Source organism: Citrus sinensis, chromosome 4 (genome assembly GCF_022201045.2).
Source record: "Citrus sinensis cultivar Valencia sweet orange chromosome 4, DVS_A1.0, whole genome shotgun sequence".
Classification (NCBI taxonomy): Eukaryota; Viridiplantae; Streptophyta; class Magnoliopsida; order Sapindales; family Rutaceae; genus Citrus; species Citrus sinensis.
Window position 1 is genome coordinate 5,336,539 of NC_068559.1, and position 15,499 is coordinate 5,352,037.

General features: G+C 32.4%; 1 protein-coding gene across 2 annotated transcripts; it reads left to right on the forward strand.

Annotated features, from left to right (window-relative positions):
* Positions 1–4,414: 4,414 nt before the first annotated feature.
* LOC102619728 (putative ribosomal large subunit pseudouridine synthase SVR1, chloroplastic) lies at positions 4,415–9,104 on the forward strand. 2 transcript variants are annotated; one of them, XM_052440131.1, is made up of 12 exons: positions 4,415–5,009; positions 5,308–5,387; positions 5,575–5,675; positions 5,784–5,856; positions 6,039–6,132; positions 6,237–6,285; positions 6,880–7,030; positions 7,368–7,424; positions 7,695–7,750; positions 8,136–8,150; positions 8,272–8,305; positions 8,462–9,104. In XM_052440131.1, the coding sequence occupies exons 1-12, from the start codon at positions 4,526–4,528 to the stop codon at positions 8,483–8,485; spliced, it is 1,218 nt and encodes a 405-aa protein (XP_052296091.1). In that variant the 5' UTR covers positions 4,415–4,525; the 3' UTR covers positions 8,486–9,104. The 2 variants fall into 2 exon arrangements, with proteins under 2 accessions (XP_052296091.1, XP_006485600.1); XM_006485537.4 differs by lacking the exons at positions 8,136–8,150; positions 8,272–8,305 and having other exon boundaries at positions 4,416–5,009.
* Positions 9,105–15,499: the final 6,395 nt, after the last annotated feature.

Sequence of the window (15,499 nt, forward strand, 5' to 3'; positions counted from 1 at the left end):
ACAATTAGAATCTTTGGTTAATTTACTGACAGATAACAGATTGCAAGAAAGTTTAGGGACATGTAGCACATTTTTAAGCTCAATGGTTCCAGAGATTTTTATTGATCCTTTTCCAGCTATGGAAGATAAGCTTCCATCAGCAACTCTTACCTTTTTGTTACCAGGGCAAGGATAATAGGAATCAAATAAACTAGAAATGCTAGTCATATGATCAGAAGCACCCGAATCAATAATCCATAGTGCAGTAGTTGAGTGGCTAAATAGAGCATTAATAATACTACCTGTTTGGGCTAGTGAACCTCTAGGAGTACTAGGTGGAGGATTAGAAGTTAGCAGCTTTATGAAATGGTCAATTTGCTCCTTGCTGAGATTTTTTTTCCAGATTCTCCACTTCATTGGCAGACGCATGGCTATGCTTGCTGTTTTTCCAGTCTGCAGGCTTTCCGTGGAGTTTCCAGCAAGCCTCCCGAGTATGGCGTGGTTTATTACAGTAATCACACCATACTCGAGATTTTTGTTGATGTTGAGTGATGGAGCGGGTAGCATTAGCATCTGCTGTAACAAGGGCAAATTTTTCCACAGAGACAATGGAGTTCTTTTTTCCCAACATAACACCTCGACGACTTTCTTCTCTCCTTACTTCAGAGAAAACATCCTCAAGAGTAGGAAGTGGCTTTCTCCCAATAATTCTTCCTCTTACCTCATCAAATTCAACATTGAGCCCAGCTAGGAACTTGAAGATTCGCTCATTATTGACAGTGTGTTTGTGGTGTTTAAAATCTTCCATGCTCTCCCACTCGTAGTCGTTGAATAAGTCCAGATCTTGCCACAATCTCTTTAGAGTATTGAAGTATTTTGTTATACTATAATCTCCTTGACTGATATCTCCAAGAGCAAGCTGCAACTCATAGATCTGGGACTGATTTCCATAGTCAGAGTACATCTGACTCACATTATCCCAGAGTTCTTTTGCAGTAGAGTAGCACATATAATTTGCCCCAATGTCTTCATCCATGGAGTTGACTAACCATGCCATAATCATGGAGTTTTCAGCATCCCAAACACCATAAGAGGGATCAGATATTTCAGGAGCCTTAACATCTCCAGTAAGATAACCAATCTTCCCTCTTCCCTTAATATACATTCTAACTGACTGAGACTATCTTTGAAAATTTCCTTCATTCAGCTGGATAGTTGTAATCTGGACATAATGAGATTCAGAATGGGAAATTTTTTGTTCTAGTCTTTTTGAGGTGACTGTGGTTTCAGAAGATTGGTCAGACATGGTAGGGAAGAGATCAGAAAGAAATGGAGCCTAGCTCTGATACCATGTGAAAATAGGTAGAGAAAAAGTTTATGGAATAATTCTCTATTTTATATCTTCATGAGACTGTACACAGTCTTAATATAGGGATACAAGAGACTAAGAAAGGAAAGAAAAAATTAAAGCAGAATATTACACACTGATTTCTAGGAAGCAATAACTCTATATTTACACCAAATATACACCTAAATATATAAGGAAAATCAAATCAATTTGATTTGGTCAACCTTTCAACACTTCTAATCTTTGTTATGATACTACTAGTTTAATTGAGAGTTCATTGAGTACATTACAAAAAAGTACAAATCCTTAGGTGTCATCTATGGCTTATAGTATGAGGGAAAAATTTGATAAGTATTGGGAGTCCATGGGAAAGATAAACAAAATATTGTTTGTTGCCTCTATTCTTGATCCACAAGCGAAAATAGATTTTGCTAAACACATTTTTGAGATCATTTTTGGCAATGATAGTTCAAAGATTGAAGAAATAACCATAGCAGAGAAGAACTTGTTGAATGAGTTTTATGGTGCATATAGTGCATTCTCCTCTAGTTCCACACCATCGATGTGTAGTGAGAATGGTCTTATTGGCAGCTATGATGCTATAAGTTCTTCTCAACGTACTATAGCTGAGGTTAGTTTGGTGGATGTTGCTGGTAGCGAAGGTGATAACACTTTTCAAGTTGTTTGCCCTTTCCTTTAATACGCTAAGAAGGTTTCTGTTCAGAATGAGGGCAAAAAAATAGCATATGAGGTGGAACGATACTTAAAGGACCCATTTGAAGATCCTAGCAATCTTAAACTTAATGTTTTGCTTTAGTGGAAGGTGAATGGATCAAAGTATCCAATTCTGGAGAAAATTGCAAGGGATGTCCTCGTTGTTCCTATTTGTACAGTGGCATTTGAGTCTGTCTTTAACACCGGGCGTCGTATTATTGATGAGTATAGGAGTTCTTTGACCCTAGCTGTGGTTGAGGCATTGATATGTACTGAAAATTGGCTGCAATCTAAACTTTTTGTCAATCTCAGCTACAACATTCACGAAGATATTAAGGAGCAAATGTTTCATATGGAGTTACAAGAAGGTAATATTTTTATCATACATTAGATACATAATATATTTAAAATGCATTATAACTTTATATATAACATCTACATGTACTTGAGTTACTTACTAATTTTATTTTTTTTTTGCATTTTAAAGAGTTTATAAGATCGCAAGCTTCATCAGTGGAAACGGTGAGCGCCAACATTGGTGTTATGGATATTTGAAAGGTAACTTTTAATATATATTATTATTCATAATTTGATATTATACGATTATGTTGTAATTTAAACTATAATTATAGTTATTATAGTTTTAAATTTTTAAGTCTAATTGTAAGTTTGTAACATTCTAAATTTGTAATTATTTTAGTTAGACAAGTTGAAGTTAATAGAATAGTATTGTCTAGATTATTATTAACTTGATTTGGTGATGAATGTCATAAAATAAGCATAATTGACTTTTTTTTATATTTATAATCAAGTGTGTGTGTGTGTGTGTGTGTGTTGAAGAATTTGCTAAACATATTATATTTATTTGTTATATAAATTTATAATGATATAATAGAAATTAGAAAGATTGTAACACCACTTTAGCTCAATTAAATATATGAATTGGATTTATTTATTTGTGTTTGTGTTTGATGTGCAAATATATGAATTTGGTTTAGTTGCTCAATTTTGTATATGAATTGAGTTTATTTATTTGCAACGTGGCTTAAAGAAAATAGTTATTGTATATTTCTTCAATTCTTCTCTAGGAGATCGGTGCTTCAACTTGGAGTACACAAATTTAAAGTTAGAACTTGTCAAAGTGCTTAAGTGGAACGGTGGAGGAACCAAAGAAGCTTATTTAGTATTTATGTTTGAACTTTGTGATTTGTGTTTCAAAACAATTTAATTATGTTTAAATTTTGTGACACTGTGTTTCAAACTTTAAATACTAGTATTTGGAAATTGTGTTTTGAATGGAGACTAATAGACTATTAACTTTGGACTTTGTAAGTTTGGATTAAGTTAAACTTTTATTAAGTTTGGACTTTGTTGGTTGAGCAAATAATAATCTTAGTTCTACCCTCCAAGGAAATAGGCAATATTATTCTATCATTTTAATTTTATTCATTTGATTTCATAGCTTTTTTTTTTTTTGGTTGAAAATTAGTAAGAATGACTACAATTAAGAAAAATATCTTAAAACCGACCAAAAAAAACATAAAAACAGGGAAAAAAAGCTCAAAATTGTATTAATCGGATTTGATCCGATTTCAATCAACCCGAATTGACCCAATTAGACTTGAACTAACCCGAAATATATGATCTGTTTTTAACCCGAACCCGATCCTTCCCGATTTTAACCTGATCCGAATAGATATCGGATAGGATCAGGTCGAGTTATAAATTAAGGTTGCATTCAGATTAATTTTTACCCAATCCGAACAACTCAAAACCTGATCGGGTTGACTCGAACCCAATTTTACCCACCCCTAATTGAAACCCACATATACAAAAATCAGCAACACATATAATAGCATAAAAAAAAAAATTAGCAATTTAGTTGATAAATATAAACAACGTACCCAAAACCTTCGACAGTCTTGTGTCGCATTTGCCTTCGTCAAATTTTGTGTGGACCTGGCAACAAATTTTCTTTTTCTCTTAACTGGAGATAAGAAAATGAAAAAGATACGAAATAGGTTTTTCTGTTGTGCAATGGTTAGTGGGATACATGGCAAACGGCAAGAAAGTAGACCAATTTTCCTGGGAATTTAGCTCTTCTCTTTGCTTCCCATAGACTGAGCTCTGTACACACTTTTTTTGTAGGCACTATAGGCTTATGTCATGGTGTGGGTTTCAAAAACTTAAATATTTGTTTTTTATTGCTTGTATAAATTATTTTCATTTTACCCTTTTATCGTTAAAGTTAACGAAAAAAATTAATAATTTATCATTTATCCACCTATTTTAAAAAAGGGTATCACTTTTTTAATATTTGTTCAAATATTGTGTCACTTAAGTCACAATGTCATATTAGCCATTTAAAACATACGGATACACTCACAGGGTCACATTTGGGCAGCACAATTAGGAACGAGAACTTGCGACTCGCACGTATCAGGAGTCCTCGAAGCCAACAAGCCAACAAGCCAACAGGAGGAAATGGCTTCGGTGGCGACAGCAGCAGCAATAACAACAACAACACTTTTCTCTTCATTTTTCAGAAACCCCAGTCTTTGCATCCACCGTACTTTCCCTCGCAGTCGCATCACTTGTTCTTCTTCATCTCTTCAATTCAATATCTCATTTGCTCCTCCGAAACGCAAGAAGACCCAGCAAGACGACTTCGAATCCGGTGAAGGGTCAGAACAACAGCTGTTCATTCCGTGGATAGTCCGCGGCGAAGATGGCAACCTCAAGCTCCAGACCCATCCGCCCGCGCGTCTTGTCCACACCTTGGCCGACGCCAAAACCCAGAACCTCAAAGTCAACAAGAAGAAAAACGACACTTCTGCTGCTGCCGCTGCCGCTGCCGCTGGTGGTCCCAAGGCCGCTCCTAAGCTTTCCAAAGCCGCTCGCAGGTTTTATAATGACAATTTCAGAGACACCCCCGAACGCCTCAGCAAAGTTTTAGCTGCTGCTGGAGGTAATATTTTGGCTTAGTTGAAAGTGCTTATTATTGCCAAAAGTGTTTTCAAATTACCCCCCCCCCTAAAAAAAAAAAAAGAAACTGCTTTGCGACAAAATAGACAAGTGCATTGTGTGATCTCACAAACATAGTCTGTAATATGCATGAGTAAATTTAATAGATACATAAAAATAGAATATTTCAGGCGTATTTTGGTGAATCATTGATTGGACATTGATGTTCTACCAATCTAACTTGCTCCTTCTAGTAATAATGATGTCTGATAATAATTGTGCTACGTTAACTACGATATCAGTGGCATCAAGACGGAGTAGTGAAGAGCTAATATTTCAAGGTCAAGTGACTGTTAATGGTTCTGTATGCAATACTCCTCAGGTGAGCTCTTACTTTTGTTTTATTTTAGTGTACTGTAGAGAATTTTGTTATTTCTCAACTCATTTTGAATGCTAAATATTAATATAGGATGGGATTACTTTTGTTTGCATCTAAATTAATATACGATGGGATTATTTTTGTTTGCATCTAGAATTACGCCTTCATTTTTACTCGTGATGATGTGCAGACTAGAGTTGATCCTGCAAGGGATATCATTTACGTTAACGGAAAACGTCTTCCTAAGAAATTGCCTCCAAAAGTGTATCTTGCATTGAACAAACCTAAAGGGTCAGTACGATTGAGAATGCTTTCTTTTGTCTCCTCAAGCTTATATCTAAATTCGGCTTGTTGGTTTTAGAATTTATGCATGGAATTAATATAATCATCTAATGACAGTTACATTTGCTCAGCTGGAGAAAAGGAGGTTAAGTCGGTGATGAGCCTATTTGATGATTATTTGAAGAGTTGGGTATGTGCAACTTACTGTTTTTGATGTTCTACTTTTAAGTTACCATCCATTTATGATAAATAGAGGGAAAGAAAAAGAACTTTCGTTGGAAGGGAAGTAAATTTAAATCAGTAGTGGTTTCATATTTACATTGTACTGCATATATTTTTTAACTTTTATTCTTATATTGTTTGTGTTTACAGGATAAAAGAAATCCAGGACTACCCAGACCACGATTGTTTACTGTTGGTCGCCTCGATGTTGCCACAACTGGGTTGATTATAGTGACCAATGATGGTATGCATTTTAGAATCCATCAATGTTGTATATCTAGTGTGTGAAATCATCTGAAATTGGACGGATTTACCTTAATCTAAAGAGATGCTTTTTATTTTTTCTAGGAGATTTTGCTCAGGCAGTATCACATCCTTCATCTAAGTTGCAAAAAGAGTAAGCGTTCACATGTTTTCTTCTCTATTAGAATAGACGGGCTACTATGTTTTGGTTCAAAGGAAAGATGTATTCATGTATATTCCCTTTTTTACTTTTATTCTTTATAAATTCTCAAAAACGTAGTGGAAAATAGGTTTTGGTAGTATATCCTTGGAAGTTGGAACTTAATTGGTTTTATGTTCCTAGAAGTGGCATATGAATGCCAGTGGGCTGAGATGTTTTGGTTCCTTACTGTGAACTTTTGATGTTATTTTCTTATTTGCCCAAGGGTTTGGTTGAGTAATTAAGACTTACGGTTTACAATGAAAGAGATAATAGTTACACCTCCTGGGGGCTACGTAATCAGGATAATATATCTTGCAAGTTTCTTGAATACCAAGTTGTAGCCTTGTATGAATATAGAACTTGGTGAAGTCATGATAGAGATTGGGGGATTTCTAGGTATGAAATGAAAAAAGAAAAAAAAAAAAACTAAAATTGTTACCGTACTATACCGTCATTTCGTTAACTTATTTTCATTTTTGAGGTTAAGGGATTGTCGTGAATATGTTTATTCTGATGGGAATAATCTTCACATTTTGTCAACTATAGATACATTGCAACCATAGATGGTGCAGTGAACAAGCGTCATCTAATAGCCATCAGTGAGGGAACAGTTATTGAAGGAACTCATTGCACCCCAGATGTTGTGGAGTTATTGCCGCCACAACCTGATATACCAAGACCTCGCATTCGTATTGTGGTATGTTGTATCTTTCTAAGTCTGTGAGCTGTTTCTATATGCTATAGAGTTTCATTCATTTTTGGCATTTGCTTGCAACTTTCATTCAATTATTGATAATTTCTGAGATTTTTTCTAGTTTATAAAGTGAATACAGAGTATTTTGTTTTTTAGCCTTGATATGGGGTTGTCAATTTAACCCCTTTACTAGGGACCTAATTTTTCCGAATTTGTATCCTGAATGGGGATTGAAGAAGAGATTTCTGTACCAGAGAGCTTAAATTTATATTCTTTGTTATCTAAAGTAAAATTAAGTTCCAGTAGCTTTTCTTATGTGCTTAAACTCGGATTCATGCAGGTTCATGAAGGCAGGAACCATGAAGTTCGAGAACTTGTGAAGAATGCTGGACTTAAGGTCAGTGTAGGAGGCTTAATGATGCAGCACTTTAGACATTTCAAACGTGGCTGTCGGTTAAACATCCAGAGACATTGGATTACAATTTTTTTTTTGGGGGCTTATCTATTAACATAGTTTAATTTTTTATAAAAACAGGAAACTGCTTTTACTTAGTGGCAACATTGGCCTTACATTCATATGATATTAGTGGCTACTCTGCACTTGTTTCCATCTGATTTATCTTACAGTGGTGTTTATGTCAGCTGCTTTTGTTTATTGTTGTGCCAGCTTTATTCATTAAAACGGTTGAGGATTGGTGGTTTCAGACTTCCATCAGATCTTGGGTAATACTCTTCATTCTTTTTTGAGAGCATTTATTAGATGACCTTTTTTTTTTTTTAATTTTCCTTATCAATCCTATCATTTTCTTCTATCATTCCAATCACAATGCACTTTTGGCTTTTGGTCCCAGTGTTTTACACATTTTTGAATCCGGAAACTTCATGTAGGGATATTCATGCAAATATTTGGCCACTAAAAAGCTTGTTAATGGTTTAATTAAATCTTAACTAATCTTTTTAATTTGGTTTTAAAATTTCTACCATACCATATTGATAAAGTGGAGCTTACAAAAGCAGGGTATTGCCTAAGTCCCACATTAATACAAAATTCCCGACCCCACTTCTGTGGGTTCACCATGATCTTTATATATTTCCTGTATCTTTGCAGGCCTAGTTTGTCACTGTGAGTACCCTAATTTGGTAGCTGAAGATACACTGAAATTGGGTTACCCTTTTTATTTTACTCTTTTCTCAGACTTTTAGTACCTTAGTCCCAACTAATCCCAAATATAAACCAAATGTAGCTTAGCTGGTCACATCTCAAAGTATCTTGTAAAGGTAAGCTAGCAGGTATCCACATTCTTCTGTTTATTTGCAGTAGCTTCTACAAGTACTTTTGAAAAGTGAATTTCTTTATTGGATGCTATTATGTATTATAGCCTAGTTGTTGGGCTAACGCCTTTGAACTTATGCTAACTGGGTTGTGAATCTCAGGATTGGAATGCATGTGGAACTTAAACAATCTGATCTCAAGTTAATGGGTTGGAAGAGTTAGGCATTGATAAATGACGGCTGGAGTTTGTGCTACATTCTCTCGTGCATCAAGCAAGTTCGTTAAGATGACACATGGCTTCGTGATGTTCTGTAAATTTTGCCGATGATTGTGGATGAGAGCAGTTGAATGGATCTCTTACTGTTCCATGGATGAAGAACATGAATCAATGGGCTTATCAAGCCTTCTTACCAACCCTTCTTACCAATGAAAGGGCATCAAAAAGAGTTCTGGAAATGAGAAAAAAAACAGCTGAATTGCAATCAACATATGTATGTGTACACGCAATTGAAATATGCAAAGATAGCATCCATATGCTATATCTAACATATATGGCACTGATGTGTCATCCAGATAAGTACCCAAAAAAAAAAAAAAAAAAAAAAAAAAAAAAATATCCTTTTTCAAATCTCTATTATAAGGAAGTGAATGTATATTAGTATGTATGGCTATTTCTCCTAGATTCTCATTTTCATCACAGGTCAACCTTATATGGCAGAAAATTCACATGAAACTTTATATTCCAATCACATGTATCAAATATTCCAGACAATTCAGATGGCCAAACTCTCAGTTTCATACGTATCTGTTCTGCTTGTTCTCTCCATCTTCACTTCAGGTTAATTATTTCTTCAGTTTGCATTCAACTTTCTTGTTAATATGTTACATTTTTTTTCCTTATTTTTAACGTCTGCCTCCTAGAGAGTCGAAGTCAGGTCATTTGTTTATAGAATTTTATAAGTAACATGCATATTGTGCGTGCGTGCGTGCGTGCGTGTGGATGCAGCTAATGCGTGTGAATTGGCGGTGAGGGGGGGCGGCTGCCCTGATGATGTGCAAGAATGCATAAAATTGTGCGGGCCCTGCTTCCGGGGAATTGGGAAAGTAGTGGCGTTTTGTCGGCCTGCTGGCGGAGGGGTCCCCTTCGATGAATGTGTTTGTTCATTTACTGAAGGCGCTCCTTGCCCTCCACCAGGTCCGCCCCGGTGTCCAGGACCATGGCAGCCGCCACCAGCTTCCAATGCTGAGATTAGCTTCAATCAAACTCATGTTCAAAATTAATAATAATATTAACAATGTTAATGGTCCGTTGATCCATGAATAAGATTTCAAGTTATTGCTTGTGTGTCACTGTCACCATCATTCGATCTAACAACGATAGGATTTAATTTCAATTAGTGATAGCCAATTAAATTATGTGGCCAAATTATGCTATATAATACGTAAATGCCGCATATGTTGATGTAGGAACCATATGGATAGGATAAATTATGAATTCTAGATTTTGAGTCAATCTAGTATTTAGTATATTATCAAAATTTATCTTATTTTATTAAATTTATTTGAGTCATATTTGTAATTCTAGTTTAATAAGGATTTCAAATTATTTCTCTTATTTGAGAATAATTAGAATTAAGTTAACTATTAGTATAAATATGGTTGTTATCTTAGATTATTCTCTTTGGACTGATTTTTATCCTTAATTCAACGTTTTTTTCTCTTAGTTTCAAGAATGTATACTAAAACAACATTTAATATCGCTTCAGCATTGCGTCATATGTGGTGGGCGACTGATGTACGCATAATACTTGGGGAGCGGCCCGCTCGTTTGACACAAGTTTCTATCCGAACCCGCGTACGATAACCCTATTCCCGTATTCCGCACTGACTTTCAAGAAGACCGATGATTGAAATCACTAAACTGCCCTTCCATTCACAAAAATTTCTCGGCACAGAGGGTGATCTCTTTCATCAAAGTATGATGATTAGTATACCACTGCCACCATCCTCTGAAATTTAATGTGAAAAATCAGAAAAACTGAATAAAAGACCAAAACATCTATACTAAATTTGGGACATAAATTATGCACAAAATGAAATATCTCTGCTGAGCTTTCTACAATGAAGCAGGGGGACAAGCAGCTTGTAGGCTGGAAAGCACATGGCTTTGTGTATAGAAGAGCCAAGAATTTACCAAGTGTTTTCACATGGTGAATTTTGACCATTTTTTCGCATTTTGCCAGTTCATATGTCATCATCATTTGGGCCATGACCATCAGCATTTATTGTCCCATCTTCTAATCCCTCACTATCATTCTTCAGGTGACATCTTATTTGTGCAGGTCGTGCCAAATATTGCAAAAGCCAACTAAATACACTTGTGCCATTTTAAACTCAATTTCGATTCTCTTTACATAATCATATTGGATAAAAATCATCTCCTGATCTAAGCTCTCGTTATCTTTTAAAGATCTTGTACCACTTATCCTCAAGTAATAGTGTGTGGATAAAATTTAACTTGTTCATTTTTTATATTTATTAATTACCAATCACTCATAAATAAATTTATTCAAGAAAAGATTAGATCATAAGAGGATTTTTATCTAATAATAATGCCCCGAAGAAAGACACTGTTGAATATCTTACCCAAAACTAAATCAAACCATTTTTAATAATATTGACGCTCATTTAAGCGGCGGTGCTCATGTGCAAAGAATCCATAAGCTCGGTGGGCACTTGTGTTCTGTTCGGTATATCATTTTCCTCAAAAGTAAGAACAAATAACAATGACATTTTACAATGTAAAAGCTAGAAAGCAAAAGATTAAAGAGTAGGTCAAAAGTTACAGGCCCGCTAGCTTAAAAATGTCAACTGCTTTTGGAGAGATCGAATTTTATTGAATGTCAAATTTGGAAAAGTGCTTTTAAGTTTTAACACCAGCTTGCATCTTGTACGCAAGCGCTTTTAATTGCCGGCCAAATGAATACAACAAAAGAGGACAGGACAGCACTGCCAGATTCTTCTGCCGTCACCTTCTAACTCGTACTATTTTCCATTTTGGTCCCCTCATAATAATGTGTGTTATAAACTTAAAATTTTCCTTGATTTTATTGTTTAAAATAAGATATTTAATTACTTTCGAATACTTAAAAGGAGTCATAGGAAACTATATAAACCCAAAAATATCCACTGAATGATATGGTACGGAAACATTTTCTTCTATCTTATATGAATTAATTTGTCAATTAATCCAACTCCAAACCATTCAAATTGATTAAACATTCAATTTTAACAATGTACGTGAATGGATTCAACTAGATTATATTTTGGGTACCAAAAACAAATGATGAAATTGAGTTCTAATTCAAAATAAATGATTATAAGTCACTTACGGTACTCAATTGATTTCATTGAATTGAGAAGCACAAGGTTTCATCATTAGAATAATTAATTTCTAAATCATAATTAAATAGTAATAACGCAAAGAGAAAACATATCATACATACGTACATGTAGAGCCAAAATAGCTAATGTTTTGAGTCATCCGTTGTCATATGGGATGACTTTTCAAGTGCGACAGTTGGAAGAACAAGGATTCATGGGATTATTATAAAGTTGATTACAGAGAATAATGACAAAAACTAAAAGCAAAATTTATTCATTCAATTTTAAAAAGCAATTCCACAAAAAGGGATTTATTAAAAAATTTAAAATGAATAATCTATCACAACTATGGTGAACTTTTCTATAGACTTTTATAATGCTTCATGATTTTAACAAAAAAGGTGAAAGAAAACACATTTTCCAAGTTCCAACAACAAGCATCTTATCCCTCAATTAGAAAGATCAAATCAATTATTTTTTTCATTTTAACCTATGAATATTTATTCTCAAGACATAACTCACAACAAAACATATCAATTATGTCACTAGAATTAATGAAATAAATTTTCAGTAATTTATTTTATCAATTAATCTAGTTTAAGTTGATAGGTGCATTTAAACTTATGTTGTTAACAACATATATTCAAAAAAATTGAAAAATAAATCGACAAAACTTAAGAAAAACACATCTTATTAAAAATAACAGAAAACAAACAGAAATTCCACAGAAGTCCATTAATTCCCACGGCATAAAAGAGAGGGGTGAGTTTTTTTCTGTCTTATTATTTATATTTATATTTGTTTACAAAATTATACGTCCAAAATATGCCCTAAATTTTATGTGTTTCTTAAGTTATTTATCTTACTTTAAGAACCCATCAATCAATGCCATAAATTTTGCAACGAAGTTAAGGCAATGCATGAGCATCCTCGTTGTCAATAACACATCGTGCGCCCCACCAATTTCTTGATTTTGTTTGATGAACCAACTCTTGGATTGGCATTCTATGACCCCATTTGTTCACATTTGTGGAACCCCAGCCATTAAAAACATTTGCAAATTTGCTATCACGGGGCCCTAAAATGATGAAGACTAAACACTCACACCAACTCTATCACACTCTTTTCATTAACACAAATTAAATAGTTGAAATTAAGGCAACAAGACCTTATAAAAGGGACTTGTACAAATTACGTATGAGTTACGCTACATTAAAAACTAAGAGTAATGTCGATTATGATCCTCTTATGTTCTAAGTTCACTTAAATTTTTAAAGATCTCGTGTCACCTTATCCTTCAATGTTAATGTATGATTAAGATTTAATTATTTTTATTTTTAATTTATTAACCACAAATTACTTGAGTGAATTCTACTTAGAAACAAGTCAGATTATGAGAGAATTGTAATTCAAATAACACATATAATTACTATTTCTATTTGCTTTTGCTCATATATTCTTCCTTTATTTTTGTTTTATTTTGATTTATATCACAATAATATTACGTTATTATCACAAGCATCATAAAAAAAATATTGGTTAGGAGATTTCATAAAAATAATAAATTTTATTGGATAAAATGTTATTATTTTTTAGCTATTAAATTTTAATTTCAGCAAAAATCAATTTTGGTGCTTGGGAATCCAATTAAATCTTTGTAGATTATTTTGGATTGTGTAATCAATTTCATTGCATTAAAAAAACGATTTGATCGATCTTCATATAAAATGAGATAATTAACCTAAATTTTTTAAAAAAAATTAATTTTGACTAGATTTTTATTAATTATATCCATAAAATGCTCGTTTAGTTCATATATTTTGAGTTAAGTGCATGTTTAGTCAATATATTTGAAAATTACTTTAAAATATCCCTGATGTTTCACTCCTACGTTTACATTGTTTTTTTTATAAATAATATCTTTGCAATAATATTCTTGAGAATATTAATAAAAAGAAAAAAATGATAATTAATCAAATTAACCTTAAAAGTAATATAAAAATTTACACAGACTTTTATATTATTATTTATTTTTTAGATTAATTTGGTAAAATAATTTTTTTATAAAATAATTGTTGGTAAGATTGTCATAAGGATATTAAACATTACTTTAAGTTAACTGATATTAATTTATTTATAAATAATTATTACTAAGATTGTTGCACATGTACAAAAAATACTAGTTCTTTTGCACTGATATTTATTAATTAAATTACTAATAAATAATTATTGTTAATTCACTGATTAATTTTTTATGGATAAATTTATTGATGTTTGTTATAAGGGTATTATTGTAAAAAAAAGTAATAGTAAACATGTAATATATTTAACTGTGGGGGTATTTTGAGTTACTTTTAAAAAATAGAAAAGATTAAAAAGATATTTAAATTAAAATATAGAAACAAAATAAACATTTATCTAGTTATATCATATGAATTAGATTCATATATCAAAATCAATGAACAAACCTGAATTGATTAATTTCAACCTAATAAATTTGAATATTTTGCATAATCCTACACTCCTCTAAGGAAACTCACTTAACATGAGGTACATAAAATAATACATTAATATAATTTTATATAATTCACATAATCAGATAAAGGAATGATAACCACTAAAGAAATCACTGCCATTTTTTTTCAATTTTTTATTTATTTATTATTCTTTAGTTGGCAAGTTGAAAAATGCAAGCTTATTATTCTCTCCAAAAGAAAATATTCACAAACTACTTAAATACTCACACCTATCACTGTCATGCAACTGTTGTAACATAGGTGGATCCCAATTATATCAACCATATTTGTTTCCTAATTTCTATTCATTTTTTAAATCATATTATAATCTACTCATGGCTACTATAGACGTAAAATTGAACCACCTAAATCACCTTTGTCATAATGTAATCTAGATATCTAAACTTAAAGAGAAGTAGTTGAACTTCATTAAATTAATACTCGAGATTTATAATCTCAATTAAGTAATAATTTTTACAGCTCCCAACTTGGGACCAACGTACTAAATTAATAATTTGATATACTTATAAGATAATAATTTTTTAAATCTTATTTTTTATGGGTCCATCCTACTATATAAATTAATAATTACTTATTTGAAATTAAATCCACGTGATATGTCATCTACGTCTTTTGTAAAATATGTTCTTAGTGTTGTTAGTTGTTTCTTGAAATTGATTTAGAATTGAATTTCATTGCTAATTATTTTAGTAATGTGATGTTAGTTTGCATTTTCATTTTGCAATAAGTACGAGAGGGGCTCCCTATGTCATCTTTAATATAAAAAAAATTAAATTTACAATAATTTAATTACTACCAACATTCAAATAAAACATAATAAATACTACATAAATGTGATAGTACTATCAGAAAATAAGAAATTTGTTCATAAATTGATAATTACAATTTTGCATATATTAATATTCGTTAAATTAATAATTTTTCATAATTCTAATACTATTAATTTATCGAGATTTTAATGTATATACTTAGAAACATGCACTCCAATACTCAAAACAACATCCCATAAGTGGTTTGTATTTTCCATTTATTATTCGAACACGGTCTTGAGACAATAAAACACAACACATTAAACTTTCTTTATTTTTTTACCAACCGAACGCATCCTAAAATTTCTTCTCAACTTTAAGTAGTTTTGAAAAAAAAAAAGAGGAAGAAGAAGAAAAAGAAAATAAAGCTTGAAGCATACGGCATATATGATTTGAAAATATCAAACAATTAAATAAAAAAAGCCGTCCCCAACGTTACAACATTAACAACGACAATAACAACAACACG

Excerpts from the sequence above, each read along its gene's own strand:
- LOC102619728 (XM_052440131.1), top strand. The coding sequence starts at position 4,526 with ATGGCTTCGGTGGCGACAGCAGCAGCAATAACAACAACAACACTTTTC. Across the intron at positions 6,133-6,236 it reads GATTATAGTGACCAATGATG|GAGATTTTGCTCAGGCAGTA; the intron begins GTATGCATTTTA and ends TATTTTTTCTAG. Across the intron at positions 7,425-7,694 it reads TGAAGAATGCTGGACTTAAG|CTTTATTCATTAAAACGGTT; the intron begins GTCAGTGTAGGA and ends TTGTTGTGCCAG.